The 16,188-nt window shown below is 44.3% G+C and overlaps 1 protein-coding gene across 1 annotated transcript; it reads right to left on the minus strand.

Annotated features, from left to right (window-relative positions):
• Window positions 1–223: 223 nt before the first annotated feature.
• On the minus strand, window positions 224–15,768 carry vcam1b (vascular cell adhesion molecule 1b). The gene is made up of 10 exons (XM_061888097.1): window positions 14,867–15,768; window positions 14,514–14,798; window positions 8,798–9,103; window positions 8,467–8,730; window positions 8,139–8,405; window positions 7,798–8,076; window positions 5,811–6,113; window positions 5,479–5,745; window positions 765–1,025; window positions 224–686 (listed from the first exon to the last, which is right to left on the minus strand). Exons 1-10 carry the CDS (start codon window positions 15,225–15,227, stop codon window positions 526–528), a joined length of 2,754 nt encoding a protein of 917 aa, XP_061744081.1. The 5' UTR covers window positions 15,228–15,768; the 3' UTR covers window positions 224–525.
• Between the last annotated feature and the right edge of the window lie 420 nt (window positions 15,769–16,188).

Genomic DNA, 16,188 nt, shown 5'->3' on the forward strand with positions numbered 1-16,188 from the left:
ACCGGAGAGAGGGCGCCAAAGTCCAGCCCGGTGATTCATGGTTCTGCTTTTTAGTGGACTTGCATTCTGGACCAGATCCAGATGAGAAGGTGCTGAGTGAACAAACGAGTCCCGTGTTGTGGTCTTGCGGGCAGGAAGTGGCTGATTAGAATGCTGAGACGCAGCACTACGATTGTTAAGACCGGGGTCAGGGGTGGCGGAGACTTAAAAAACAGCAGTGGAAGACATACATCATATTTATCACCCGCATAAGCATCAGCGCCTGCGCCGCCCGTTACCATGGAGACGCGGATAGCATGCAGACTGGAACAGGGACGCCAGTTTGGCTTCGCCGTCCAGGCAACCGATCAGTGGAGACTTCATTTAGTGTTTTCCCCCACAAAGCTCATCAGCTGGTTTCCGTGGAAACCGAGCACTGGATGTGAATGACAATCAGGAGACACCACAGGCACTTGGTGCTTCTCCTGGGTCTCAAGTCAGCCGTGACACTTCCTGGCCAGACAGGAAGTCACATAGTCGTGGCATTCAGGCGGAGGCGGGGGCGGACCGGCTCAGCTGGTAGAAGCCTTTCTTTTTGGACCGTCTCAGGTAATCCAGGACCAGGCCGGCGGCGGCGACCACGGCGGCGGCAATCGTTGCCGGGACCAGGACCGCGGCCAGAGTGGGCGGAGTCTTTTTGCCGCGCTCTATCAGAAAGGGAGAAAAAAATATATATATTGACGTGCAAAAAAACGTGAAGAAGGATTCCGGAGGACGCGGCTGACCTGTCACGCTGAGGCTGAACACCTGGACTTGGTAGCCCAAGTCGTTGGTGACGTTGACCTGGTACCAACCCGAGTCGCGGGCCGTCACGTTGACCAATAGGAAGGTCCCGTCGGCGGAGCGGCGCTCCGGCCCGTCGGCCAGTTTCTTGAGAAGCACGGCCGAGGGCGGGCAGCTGACGGTCCGGCAGCACACGGTGACGTTCTGACCCTCCACCACCGCCGAGGACGGCAGCACCAGCACCGTGGTGTTCCTGGGAGGGGCTGGACCGCCGCACGCCGCCTCATTAAGTCATCATTGGCGTACAATAGCATCTTTTCTTTTTTAAAGGGGAACATTAGCACACTTTCAGAAGGGTTAAAACCAATAAAAATCCGTTCCCAGCGGCTTATTTTATTTTTCCGAGTTTTTTTCAAAATTTTACCCATCATGGAATATCCCGAAAAAAGGCTTTAAATGCCTACTGCAGGGGTCGGGAACCTTTTTGGCTGAGAGAGCCATGAAAGCCAAATATTTCAAAATGTATTTCCGTGAGAGTCATATCATATTTTTTAACACTGAATACAACTAAATGTGTGCATTTTTAAGTAAGACCAACATTTTTAGGGCATAATAAGTCTCTTATTCTTTTTAATAACATTGTTATTCTGAAGCTAACCAATAATAAATAAAATGTCATGTCTGTTGATCATGTTTTTGTTTGGCCATGTGCTGTTTGTCCTTTGGACTCTTTAAGTTACTGTTTTTTTTCCACTCCCTTGTCTGGTTTCCTTGGTTACTCATTTTGTCCACCTGTCTCTGGTGGACAAAATGCCCGCTCACCTGCTTCCCGAGCACTAATCAGAGGCAGTATTTAAGCTCGTTTTTGCCAGTCAGTCGCCCTGGCGTCAAGAACGGCCTTCTTTCATCTCCGTAATATCGCAAAAATTCGCTCCATTCTGTCCACTAAAGACGCTGAGATCATTATCCATGCGTTTGTTACGTCTCGTCTCGATTACTGTAACGTATTATTTTCGGGTCTCCCTATGTCTAGCATTAAAAGATTACAGTTGGTACAAAATGCGGCTGCTAGACTTTTGACAACAAGAAAGTTTGATCACATTACGCCTGTACTGGCTCACCTGCACTGGCTTCCTGTGCACTTAAGATGTGACTTTAAGGTTTTACTACTTACGTATAAAATACTACACGGTCTAGCTCCAGCCTATCTTGCCGATTGTATTGTACCATATGTCCCGGCAAGAAATCTGCGTTCAAAAGATTCCGGCTTATTAGTGATTCCTAGAGCCCAAAAAAAGTCTGCGGGCTATAGATCATTTTCCGTTCGGGCTCCAGTACTCTGGAATGCCCTCCCGGTAACAGTTCGAGATGCCACCTCAGTAGAAGCATTTAAGTCTCACCTTAAAACTCATCTGTATACTCTAGCCTTTAAATAGACCTCCTTTTTAGACCAGTTGATCTGCCGCTTCTTTTCTTTTTTCTCCTATGTCCCCCCCTCCCTTGTGGAAGGGGTCCGGTCCGATGACCATGGATGAAGTACTAGCTGTCCAGAGTCGAGACCCAGGATGGACCGCTCGCCTGTGTATCGGTTGGGGACATCTCTACGCTGCTGATCCGCCTCCGCTTGAGATGGTTTCCTGTGGACGGGTCTCTCGCTGCTGTCTTGGATCCGCCTTGAACTGAACTCTCGCGGCTGTGTTGTATCCATTGTGGATTGAACTTTCACAGTATCATGTTAGACCCGCTCGACATCCATTGCTTTCGGTCCCCTAGAAGGGGCCCACATCTGAGGTCCTCTCCAAGGTTTCTCATAGTCAGCATTGTCACTGGCGTCCCACTGGATGTGAATTCTCCCTGCCCACTGGGTGTGAGTTTTCCTTGCCCTTTTGTGGGTTCTTTCGAGGATGTTGTAGTCGTAATGATTTGTGCAGTCCTTTGAGACATTTGTGATTTGGGGCTATATAAATAAACATTGATTGATTGATTGAATGTGATCTTTTCCTGCTCTGTGCTGACTTGTTTCATGCCTTGCCATAGTTTCGTGCTCCATGCCATGCCAAGTAAGTTTTGTTTGATTTATGTTCATAGTCTGTTTATGCGTTAGCTTTGTTCCTTAGCCCAAGTTGGGCCTCCACTGTGAGCGATTTTTGTTTCTATCTTTTTTTAGTTTAAATTAAATCATGTTTATGCCATGTCCTGAGTGGTCCGGCCCTGCAGTAAATTCACCCATTTAGAGTTCGGAAATCGGCTAAAAAAATACATGGTCTTTTTTCTGCACCATCAAGGTATATATTGACGCTTGCATAGGTTCGGTGATAATGTTCCCCTTTAACGGCATAATTATACAGATTTTTGGACATCTGTGTTGCTGAATCTTTTGCAATTTGTTCAATTAATATTGGAGGAATTAAAAGTAGAAAGATGGAGTTGGGAAGCTTTAGCCTTTAGCCACACAAACACACGGTGATTCCTTGTTTAAAATTCCTGGAGGTGAAAGTTTACTATGGATCAGAGCGCTGTCACGCGAACATGAAACACGACGGAATGTCAACCAGCAGGTTTCGGTGAGAAAATTTTGGTTAAAAAGTCAGTTCTTACCGGAGAAAAGCTGAGCTTGTGCCGTCGACTCCCCTGAGACATTGGCGTCAACACACCCGTGGAGACACCCCTCAGACAATCAGGTAATATTTAACTCAATAAAACCCTAGCAACACAATAGAGAAAAAAAAGGATTTCCCAGAATTATCCTAGTAAATGTGTCTAAAAACATCGGAATCCGTCCCAATTACAATCGCGTTTTTTTTGTTTGTTTTTCTAGTCAGTCGCTATCAATATAGTCTCAAACACAAATCTTACATCCTCGCTCAAATTAATGGGGAAATTATCGTTTTCTCGGTCCGAATAGCACTTTTTGTTGGAGGCTCCCATTATAAACAATGTGAATATGTGAGGAGCCCCCACACTTGTGACAGCGTGTATTGAAACGGATGGTTGGAGTGTGGAGGCAGATAGCGAAAACGAAATTGAAGAAGAAACTGAAGCTATTGAGCCATATCACAACAGACAAAGGCAACAAGGACGAATTCGGCGATCGCCTTCTAACCAACGATTGCATGTTTTGACCACTGGTGCAACTTGAATCCGTCAATTGGTAAGTGTTTGTTTGGCATTAAATGTGGGTGGAGGGAAACGCTGGATGCAAATATAGCTACAAATGTACATACAGCTAGCCTAAATAGCAAAGCCCCCACACTTGTGACGTCATTGTCTGCTACTTCCGGTACAGGCAAGGCTTTTCTATTAACGACCGAAAGTTGCGACTTTATCGTGGATGTTCTTTACTAAATCCTTTCAGCAAAAATGTGGCAATATCGCGAAATGATCAAGTATGACACATAGAATGGACCTGCTATCCCCGTTTGAATAAGAAAATTTCATTTCAGTAGGCCTTTAAAGTGCCTGATTTTCGCTATCTGTATATCCACCCGTCCATTTTCCTGTGACGCCAATACGAACAAACATGGCAGATAGAACAGAAAGATTTAGCGACATTAGCTCGGATTCACTCGGATTTCAGCGGTTTAAGCGATTCAACAGATTACGCGTGTATTGAAACGGATGGTTGGAGTGTGGAGGCAGATGGCGAAAACGAAATTGAAGAAGAAACTGAAGCTATTGAGCCATATCACGACAGACAAAGGCAACGAGGACGAATTCGGCGATCGCCTTCTAACCAACGTTTGCATGTTTTGACCACTGGTGCAACTTGAATCCGTCGATTGGTAAGTGTTTGTTTGGCATTAAATGGGGGTGGAGGGAAACGCTGGATGCAAATATAACTACATGTGTACATACAGCTAGCCTAAATAGCATGTTGCATCGATTAGGGGGCGGCTTAGCTCGGTTGGTAGAGTGGCCGTGCCAGCAACTTGAGGGTTGCAGGTTCGATTCCCGCTTCCGCCATCCTAGTCACTGCCCTTGTGCAAGACACTTTACCCATCTGCTCCCAGTGCCACCCACACTGGTTTAAATGTAACTTAGATATTGGGTTTCACTATGTAAAGCGCTTTGAGTCACTTGGGAAAAGCGCTATATAAATATAATTCACTTCACTTCACTTCGCTTCCAGTCATGCCGTGACCAAATATGTCTGACTAGCACATAAGTCAATAACATCAACAAAACTCACCTTTGTGATTTCGTTGACTTTATTGTTGGAAATGCATCTGCTTTGAGTGTCGCCGGATATCCACACTTCTCTGTGCCATCTCTGTCGTAACAATGCTATCGTCGGTAAAATGCGCAGAACGAAAGAGGGACTTTTGCATCTTATGACCACTGGTGTACTTGAATCCGTCGATTGGTATGTGTTTGTTTGGCATTAAATGTGGGTGGAGGGAATCGCTGGATGCAAATATAGCTACAAATGAGGCATAATGATGCAATATGTACATACAGCTAGCCCAAATAGCATGTTAGCATCGCGTTAGCATGCCGTGACCATTGATATGTTTGATTAGCACACTCCACGTAAGTCAACTTGAATCCGTCCCTGATCGTGTTGTTACATCCTCCGACAACACACCGACGAGGCATGATGTCTCCAAGGTACGGGTAAACAGTCGAAAAAACGGAAAATAACGGAGCCGATTTATATTGACGCTTACATCGGTCTGGTGATAATGTTCCCCTTTAAATATACCGATGACCTCTGACCTTTAACAGTCACCGCACTGCTGACCAGCTGAGATCCAAACGGATTGGAGGCGTCGCACTGGTAGTGGGCGGAGTCTTCCAGCTGCACTGAAGAAAAGCTGTAGGAGAGCGAGGAGGCGGAGTCCGAACTCTGAAGCTCCACCCCTTCTCGCTTCAGCACCAGCCTGGTGGGCGGAGCTCCGTCCGAGCGGCATGTGAGGGTCACCTGCTGACCCTCCAGGACCTCCTGGCCCGGGCTCACCAAGATGGACGTTCCCCTGGGAGGGTCTGAGATTAGACTGAATTAAAGACCCCTTCACAATAAAAGCCTTTGGGGAGCCTTTTATACTGACAGTGGACCTGCAGAGGCAAGCTCGTCCTCCTGGACCGCCACACGTCCCCGGCCTCCGTCAGCAGGTCGGCCACGCAGGTCACCACCCGCCGCTCGTCCGCCACCCGATGGCGCAGCACCGCCGAGATGTTCTGAAGGGAAGGGGAGGAGCCAAAGGACTGCGCCAGCAGGGTGGCGTTGCCCGACAACCACGACAGTCTCAGCTGATTGGCCGGGAACACGTTCATGACGTCGCACTGAAGCCACGCCTCCTGGCCCATCAGGATGGCGCCGGCATCTTTCAGAACTGGATCAGATGGAAAAGCTGGGGAGGCAAATCAAAGAAAAAAAGTGACGAGCGGTCATGAGACCTTTGAGCCATCACCTGCTGCCTTCGTCTTCTAGTGACGTCATGGCAACTGCAGGATCTTCTTCTAAGTGAAGTCTCTCATGATGAGATCTTATCAGAATGATGTCTCATGACGCAAAACACTCTTTAACGGAAACACCTTCACTATGTACTCTAGAAATATTACTTTTAATCTGCAATGGAAACAACAGATATTTGTTCTCTCATTGACTTTCTCATCATGGACCCTCTCATCATGGACCCTCACATCATGGACCCTCACATCATGGACCCTCACATCATGGACCCTCTCATCATGGACCCTCTCATCATGGACCCTCACATCATGGACCCTCACATCATGGACCCTCTCATCATGGACCCTCTCATCATGGACCCTCACATCATGGACCCTCACATCATGGACCCTCTCATCATGGACCCTCACATCATGGACCCTCTCATCATGGACCCTCACATCATGGACCCTCACATCATGGACCCTCACATCATGGACCCTCACATCATGGACCCTCTCATCATGGACCCTCACATCATGGACCCTCACATCATGGACCCTCACATCATGGACCCTCACATCATGGACCCTCACATCATGGACCCTCACATCATGGACCCTCACATCATGGACCCTCTCATCATGGACCCTCACATCATGGACCCTCTCATCATGGACCCTCACATCATGGACCCTCACATCATGGACCCTCACATCATGGACCCTCTCATCATGGACCCTCACATCATGGACCCTCTCATCATGGACCCTCACATCATGGACCCTCTCATCATGGACCCTCTCATCATGGACCCTCTCATCATGGACCCTCTCATCATGGACCCTCACATCATGGACCCTCTCATCATGGACCCTCTCATCATGGACCCTCACATCATGGACCCTCTCATCATGGACCCTCTCATCATGGACCCTCACATCATGGACCCTCACATCATGGACCCTCACATCATGGACCCTCTCATCATGGACCCTCACATCATGGACCCTCACATCATGGACCCTCACATCATGGACCCTCTCATCATGGACCCTCTCTTCATAGACCCTCTCTTCATAGACCCTCTCTTCATAGACCCTCTCTTCATTGATCTTTTCATCATGAACCCTCTCATCATGGACCCTCTCATCATGAACCTTCTCATCATGAACCGTCTCATCATAGACCTTCTCATAATGAACCATCTCATCATGGACCTTCTAAACATGAACCTTCTCATCATGAACCCTCTCATCCTCGACTTTCTCATCGTAGACCCTTTCATCATGGACCTTCTCATCATGGACCCTCTGATCATAAACCCTCTCATCATGGACCTTCTCATCATCTTTCATAGACCTTTTTAGTATGGAAGTGTGTGTGTGTGTGTGTTTGCGTGTGTGTGTGTGTGTGTTAGTGTGTGTAAGACTTCCTGAATGGCTATAACCCCCCCGCCCCCCCTCCTCTGTGCAGCACTAGCAAATAACTCGGATCTGACCTTTGACCCCAGCAGGAATAACAACTCAGACAGTCCAAGCAGTTGGTCACGTGACCCCGATGAGCCAATCAGCTTGAGCGCCACCTTCTGACCAGATTCCCGCCAAAAGGAGACGTGACAGGAAGTGGAGGTTCGGACTCACAGTAGACGTGGACCTCGGCCTCCACGGTCCTGCTGACGTCACCGCAGCTGGCCTCGCAGACGTACACGCCACGGTCTGTGAGGTCCAGGTGGCGCAGGTGCAGCTGGGACAGTCCGTCCTGCAGCTGAGTCCTGTCTAGGAGGCTCCGGTCCGGCGGGTCTCTCCTCCAGGCGTAGGCGGGCGTGCTCGGGCATCCGGAGGCGCCGCATGTCAGGAGCAGACCGGAGGCGACTTCCACCGTGGACGCCAGGGGACTGACGTAAACCTGCAGCGGGTGAGCTGGGAGGACCAGGACCATCAGAACCACAAGGACCCACCTGGAACCTGAGGACCGGACTGACCTCTGACCGTAACGGCGCTGGCCACCAGCTGGGATCCGAACTGGTTGGAGGCTTCACACTGGTAGTAGGCGGAGTCTTGCGGCCGCACGGAAGCCAGGCTGAAGTTGAGCAGGGAGGCGGAGCCGGAGCTCTCAAGCTCCACTCCTTCTCGCTTCAGCACCAGCCTGGTGGGCGGAGCCCCGTCGGAGCGGCAGGTGAATGTCACCCGCTGACCTTCCAGAACGTCCTCGCCCGGACTCACCGAGATGGAGGTGTTGGTGGGCGGGGCTGTGGGCGGGGCAAAGGCGTGTAACGGCTGCTGACTTACGACCTGAGGTGTGACTCTCACCGTGAACTTTGACCTCCACCGCAGCGCTTCGCTTCCCCTCCGAGTTCTCGGCCCGGCACTCGTACCGACCCGCCTGGGACACGTTCGCCGCGGGAATGACCAGCTTGGGACCTTCGCCCCGGACTTGCGAGGACCCGCCGCCCGCCGCTCTGAAGGTCCAGGTGACCACCGGCGGCGGGTTGCCCTCCGACAAACACGTAAGCACGAGGGCGGAGCCGGCCATCACCGTCCCGGGGTCTGATATCGCCGTGACGACCGGGGCGTCTGAGGGGACGAGCGTCAAGCCTGTCAGCGTGTCACCACGGCAACGTGTGAGCGAGACACAACTCACACAGCAGGTTGAGGTGGACCGAGGACTCCCTGGTCCTGTTGAGGGGGGGCAGCTCCGGCAGATCCAGCGTGGCCCTGCAGGTGAAGTGGGACCCTGACTCCGCCCTCTGAGGGGTGAAGCGGTAAGTGGCGCGGACCGAGGTGGCGCCGGCGTCTCCCACGATGCTTTGCAGCACCACGCCTCCTCTCAGCCAATCCAGCGTGATCAGCTCGGCGGGGTAAAGGTCGGACACCTGACAGGTGAGGGTGGACTCCTCCCCCAGTCGGACAGGGTCGTGACCTTTGATGACCGGGTCTGACGGGAAAGCTGGAGACAAGACCAGGGTTGATGTTTTTACGGTGTATTACTGTAAATGGAATAACGGTTTATTATGGTGAAAAAAGCTGGCAACTGAGTTGCGAAATGAAATGATTTTTTTTTTTCTATTTACAGTAATATTTTGTAAAAAAATAAAATAAAAAAAATAAAAACATATTTTACAATAAAATTGTTGATTTTTTTACGGTGTATTACTGTAAATGGAATAACAGTTTATTCTGGTAAAAAAAGCTGGCAACTGAGTTGCCAAAATAAAATGCATTTTTTTTTTCAATTTACAGCAATATTTTGTCCCAAAAAAAATCAAATCAAATAAAAAAAAACATATTTTACAATAAAATTGTTGATTTTTTTACAGTGTGATACTGTAAATGGAAAAACTGTAACACATTTTACTATGGTAAAAAAAACTGGCAGCTGAGTTGCCAAAATAAAATTGAAAAATGTTTTCTATTTACATTAATATATTGTTAAAAATACGAATAAAAAGATAAAATAAAAACATCATATATTTTATAGTAAAAGTCTGTCGACTGAGTTGACAGTTTAGGGGTTATTTTTACCGTAAAATCCACGGTTGATATTTTTAAAGTGTATTACTGTAAATGGAATAATAGTTTATCATGGTAAAAATTGGCAGCTGATTTGCCAAAATAAAATAAAAAAATGTTTTTTGTTTTTTTTACAGTAATATGTTGAAAAAAAAATTAATAATAATACATTAAAAACACCATGCATTTTACAATAAAATTCTGTCGACTGAGCTTAAATTTGGGTTGTTGTTTTTTTTACCGTAAAATGCACGGTTCATGTTTTTACGGTTTAATAATGTAAATGGAGTAACAGTTTATTATGGTAAAAAAAGCTGGCAACTGAGTTGCCAAAATAAAATGATTTTTTTTTGTCAATTTACAGCAATATTTTGTACAAAAAATCAAATCAAATAAAAAAAACATATTTTACAATAAAATTGTTGATTTTTCTACGGTGTAATACTGTAAATGGAAAAACTGTAACAGATTTTATTATGGGAAAAAAACTGGCAGCTGAGTTGCCAAAATAAAATTGAAAAATGTTTTCTATTTACAGTAATATGTTGTCAAAAATACAAATAAAAATATAAAATAAAAACATCATATATTTTATAGTAAAAGTCTGTCGACTGAGCTGTAAGTTTAGGGTTTTTTTTAACCGTAAAATCCACGGTTGATGTTTTTAAAGTGTATTACTGTAAATGGAATAACAGTTTATTATGGTAAAAATTGGCAACTGATTTGCCAAAATGAAAATAAAAAAATGTTTTTTTTGACAGTAATATGTTGTAAAAAAATAAATAATAATAATACGTTAAAAACACCATACATTTTACAATAAAATTCTGTCGACTGAGCTTAGATTTGGGTTGTTGTTTTTTTTTACCGTAAAATGCACGGTTGATGTTTTTACGGTGTATTACTGTAAATGGAATAACGGCTTATTATGGTAAAAAAAAGCTGGCAACTAAGTTGCCAAAATAAAATGACATTTTTTTTCCAATTTACAGCAATATTTTGTACAAAAAAATCAAATCAAATAAAAAAAACATATTTTACAATAAAATTGTTGATTTTTTTACGGTGTAATACTGTAAATGGAATAACGGTAACACATTTTACTATGGTAAAAAAACTGCCAGCTGAGTTGCCAAAATAAAATTGAAAAATGTTTTCTATTTACAATAATATATTGTTAAAAATACAAATAAAAAGATAAAATAAAAACATCATATATTTTATAGTAAAATTCTGTCGACTGAGCTGTCAGTTTTTTGTTTTGTTTTTTACCGTAAAAACCACGGTTGATGTTTTTATACAGTGTATTACTGTAAATGGAATAACGGTTTATTATGGTAAAAAAATGGCAGCTGAGTTGCCAAAATATTTTTTTTTCTTTTTACAGTAATATGTTGTAAAAAAAAGAATAAAAATAAAAACACCGTATATTTTACACTAAAATTCTGTCGACTGAGATGTCAGGTTTTTTTTTTTTTACCGTAAAATGCACGGTTGATGTTTTTACGGTGTATTACTGTGAATAGAATAAGGGCACCATATTTTATTATTGTAAAAAACTGGCAGCTGAGTTGCCAAAATACAATTTGTAAATTGTTTTCTAATTACAGTAAAATGTTGTAAAAAAAAATATAATAATACAATTAAAAACACCACTTATTTTTTAGTAAAAGTTTGGCAACTAAGCTGCCAGTTTTTTCCTGTAAAAAACTTGTAAAATCCATAGATTTTTTTTTTACACTGTATATAAAAATTTGAAAAATAATCAAATTCATAGGAAAATTCATCAATTCATCACTGTTACAAGCGGCCCTCTAATGGCAGCCATGACTGCGGTGTGGCCCTCAATGACAACAAGTTTGACGGCTCTGCACTAAAAGCTAACATAAGTGGTGTTTTACTGTGGTGTAAATGGTAAATAAAAACAGAATACAATGATTTGCTAATCATTTTCAACTTATATTCGATTGAATAGACTGCAAAGATAGATATTTGACGTTTGGACTTGTAAACTTTGTTATTTTTTGCAAATATTAGCTGATTTAGAATTGGATGCCTGCAACATGTTTCAAAAAAGCTGGCACAAGTGGCAAAAAAGACTGAGAACATTGAAGGAATGCTCATCAAACCCTTATTTTGAACATCCCACAGGTGAACAGGCTAATTGGAAACAGGTGGGTGCCATGATTGGGTATAAAAGCAGGTTCCATGAAATGCTCAAGTCGTTCACAAGCAAGGTGAGGCGAGGGTCACCATTTTGTCAACAAATGCCTGAGCAAATTGTTTAAGAACAACATTTCTCAACCAGCTATTGCAAGGAATTTAGGGATTTCACCATCTACGGCCCGTAATATCATCAAAAGGTGCAGAGAATCTGGAAAAATCACTGCAGCTAACCGATGATATTACAGACCTTGGATCCCTCGAAGGTACTGGATCATAAAAGCGACATCAGTGTGTAAAGGATATCACCACATGGGCTCAGGAACACTTCAGAAAACCACTGTCAGTAACTACAGTCGGTCGCTACATCTGTAAGTGCGAGTTAAAACTCTACTATGCAAAGCCAAAGCCATTTATCAACAACACCCAGACACGGCGCCGGCTTCGACCATCTAAGATGGACTGATGCAAAGTGGGAAAGTGTTCTATGGTCGGACAAGTCCACATTTCAAATTGTTTTTGGAAACTGTGGATGTCGTGTCCTCAGGAACAAAGAGGAAACGGACCATCCGGATTGTTCTAGGAGCAGAGTTGAAAAGCCAGCATCTGTGATGGTATGGGGGTGTATTAGTGCCCAAGGCATGGGTAACTTACACATCTGTGAAGGCACCATTAATGCTGAAAGGTCCATACAGGTTTTGGAACAACATATGTTGCCATCCAAGCAATGTTATCATGGACGCCCCTGCTTATTTCAGCAAGATGATGCCAAGCCACGTGTAGACCCGCTTGACATCCATTGCTTTCCTCCTCTCCAAGGTTCTATTAGTCATCATTGTCACCGACGTCCCACTGGGTGTGAGTTTTCCTTGCCCTTATGTGGGCCTACCGAGGATGTCGTAGTGGTTTGTGTTGTGGTTTGTGCAGCCCTTTGAGACACTAATGATTTAGGGCTATATAAGTAAACATTGATTGATTGATTGAACAGCGTGGTTTCGTAGTAAAAGAGTGGAAGTACTTTCCTGGCCCGCCTGCAGTCCAGACCTGTTTCCTATGGAAAATGTGTGGCGCATTATGAAGCGTAAAATACGACAGCGGAGACCCCGGACTGTTGAAGGACTGAAGCTCTACATAAAACAAGAATGGGAAATAATTCCACTTTCAAAGCTTCAACAATTAGTTTCCTTAGTTCCCAAACGTTTATTGTGTGTTGTTAAAAGAAAAGGTGATGTAACACAGTGGTGAACATGCCCTTTCCCAACTACTTTGGCATGTGTTGCAGCCATGAAATTCTAAGTTAATTATTATTTGCAAAAAAAATAAATAAAGTTTATGAGTTTGAACATCAAATACGTTGTCTTTGTAGTGCATTCGAATGAATATTGGTTGAAAAGGATTTGCAAATCATTGTATTCCATTTATATTTACATCTAACACAATTTCCCAACTCATATGGAAACGGGGTTTGTAGTTGTGTTCAGTGTTAAAAAAATATGATATGGCTCTTACGGAAATACATTTTAAAATATTTGGCTATTTGGCAAAAAGGTTCCTGACCCCTGCGTTATAGCATCCTCACATTTCAACATTGCATGTTTTAAATAAAAGTAACGTCAAAAACATTTTAAGACCTTTCAAAATTGTATTTAAGTCATTTTATGAGCTTTTTAGAAAATTTTAGACGTTTTAAAGCCTTAAATTCTAATTATTAGACCTTTTTAGACTTTTTTGGACCGCGTGGATACCCTGAGGGGAGCATGATGACGTCATTATTCAGACAAAATATTTTAGAATACCTAAAAAAAAAACATAATAACACATACCAGCACAAAGGGACAGCAGTGTTATGTTAATATTTGCAACTTGGCTGAAGTAAGCGGACGCGTTGACGGGATGGCTTCACCTTTGCAATGGACTGCCATGGGTCTCCGCTGTCGTATTTTACGACATTTTTGATGCTTTATAACAGTGGTCACCAACCTTTTTTATCCGCGGACCAGTCAACGCTTAATAATTTGTCCTGCGGCCCGGGGGGGTGTCCTTTTTTTTATCTTCTTTGTCATGAAAAAGGGACGTTTTTGTCATGAAAAAGGGAGTTTTTGTTGTTGTTGGTGCACTACTTCTAAGTGTATATTGAGTTTTTTATGTTGATTTAATTGAAAAAAAATTATTATTATTTTTTTTAAATAAAAAATTCTTCTGCGGCCGGGTACTAATTATGCCACGGCCCGGTGGTTGGGGACCACTGCTGTATAAAACAAAAATGGTAAAGAATTCCACTTTTAAAGATTCAACAATTAGTTTCCTCAGTTCCCAAACGTTTATTGAGTGTTGTTAAAACAAAAGGTGATGTAACACAGTGGTGAACATGCCCTTTCCCAACTACTTTGGCACGTGTTGCAGCCATGAAATTCTAAGTTAATTATTATTTGCAAAAAAATAAATCAATTTTATGAGTTTGAACATCAAATATCTTGTCTTTGTAGTGCCTTCAACTGAATATGGGTTGAAAAGGATTTGCAAATCATTGTATTCCGTTTATATTTACATCTAACACAATTTCCAACTCATATGGAAACGGGGTTGTTGCTTGGAGAATTGTAACTGTGAGGAAGTCGCACACAGCCCCTTTAAGTCCACGTTAATGACGGCCGAGTGCGAAAAAAAAAAAAAAAAACACTGACCGTAAACACGCACGTTGGCTTTGCCGAGCTTGTGTTGTTGTCCACACGTGACTTTGCACAGCACGATGCCCTCGTGCTCCATCCCCACGGGGTCAAAGGTCACCACCGAGCGCTGGGGGCCGCCGTGGACGGTGGCGGCGAGCGGGCGGTCGCCGAGCAGCGTCCAGGTGACGGCGGGCACGGCGGCACACTCCCGCACGGAGCAGAGCAGCTGGTGTCGCTCCCCCAGCTTGAAGACGGGCCTCCGGGGGGAAATGTCCACCTGGAGACCCTGAACCACCGCGCCTGCTGGGGGATAAAAAAACAACCACTTTGGAAACCATTTAGGGGGGGAAAAAATACAAAAATCTCACCTGAGAGCAGAAAGAGGAGAAACATTTCCCGTTGAGTCAAGCGTGAGGTGGAGGAGCGGAGTGTCTTTGTGTGGTTTGGAGCTGCAAATGAGTCAAAGTGGAAGATCTCACGCCTCCTCTCAGCCGAGGGTGCAGCGTGCAACGCCCCCTGTCGCTCCACCACCGGTACTGCACCCTTTAGCCCGACCAGGTTTATGCTCTTATTTTTATTTGCGCTTTTTTTGCATCCCGGGCGTCCATTCGTGGCGTATTTCCCCGCGTGGCATTGACTGCCTCCACTGTACTTTACTCTGAAGGCACCTTTTGACACGGCATTGATTGATGAGTCACTGATTGACAGACCGACTTTTGAGTGAGTCATAGACCTAGATTCAATCCAATCCACTTTATTTGTATAGCAGCTACAGCAGGGGTAGGGAACCTATGGCTGTAGAGCCAGACGTGGCTCTTTTGATGACTACATATGGCTCTCAGATCATTATATTTATATAGCGCTTTTCTCTAGTGACTCAAAGCGCTTTACAAAGTGACACCCAATATCTAAGTTACATTTAAACCGGTGTGGGTGTCACTGAGGGCAGGTGTGTAAAAGTGTCTTGCCCAAGGACACAACAGCAGTGACTAGGATGGCGGAAGCGGGAATCGAACCTGGAACCCTCAGGTTGCTAGCACGGCCACTCTACCAACCGAGCTATGCCGAGTAACCGTGTAATACTCTTCCATATCAGTAGGTGGCAGTCGGTAGCTAATTGCTTTGTAGATGTTGGAAACAGCGGGAGGCAGGGTGCAGGTAAAAAGGTGTCTAATGCTTAAACCAGGGGTAGGGAACCTATGGCTCTAGAGCCAGATGACTGCATATGGCTCTCAGATAAATCTTAGCTGACATTGCTTAACACGATAAGTAATAAATAATTCGGCTGGTAATCACAGTTTCAAAAATAACGTTCAAATTATAAAACATTCGACCATCCGTTTTCTGCCGCACCTGTGCAAGATGTCGCATTAGTGGTAAGAAGTATTATATGTATTATTGGTTAACTTTTATAATAAAAATGTTGTTAAAAAGAATAAGAGACTTATTGTACTCTACGAATGTTGGTCATACTTAAAAATGCACAAATTTAGTTGTCTTCAGTGTTGAAAAATGTTATATGGCTCTTACGGAAATATTTTGTGAAATATTTGGCTTTCATGGCTCTCTCAGCCAAAAAGGTTCCCGACCCCTGAGCTAGAGTATACATATGGCATCATTATGTCTCCTTTGTAGGTATATTCCAGCTCATTTAATGTCCTTTACTTATGTCCTCTGTGTATTTCATGTA

The sequence above is a fragment of the Nerophis ophidion genome, linkage group LG26, assembly GCF_033978795.1.
Source record: "Nerophis ophidion isolate RoL-2023_Sa linkage group LG26, RoL_Noph_v1.0, whole genome shotgun sequence".
Classification (NCBI taxonomy): Eukaryota; Metazoa; Chordata; class Actinopteri; order Syngnathiformes; family Syngnathidae; genus Nerophis; species Nerophis ophidion.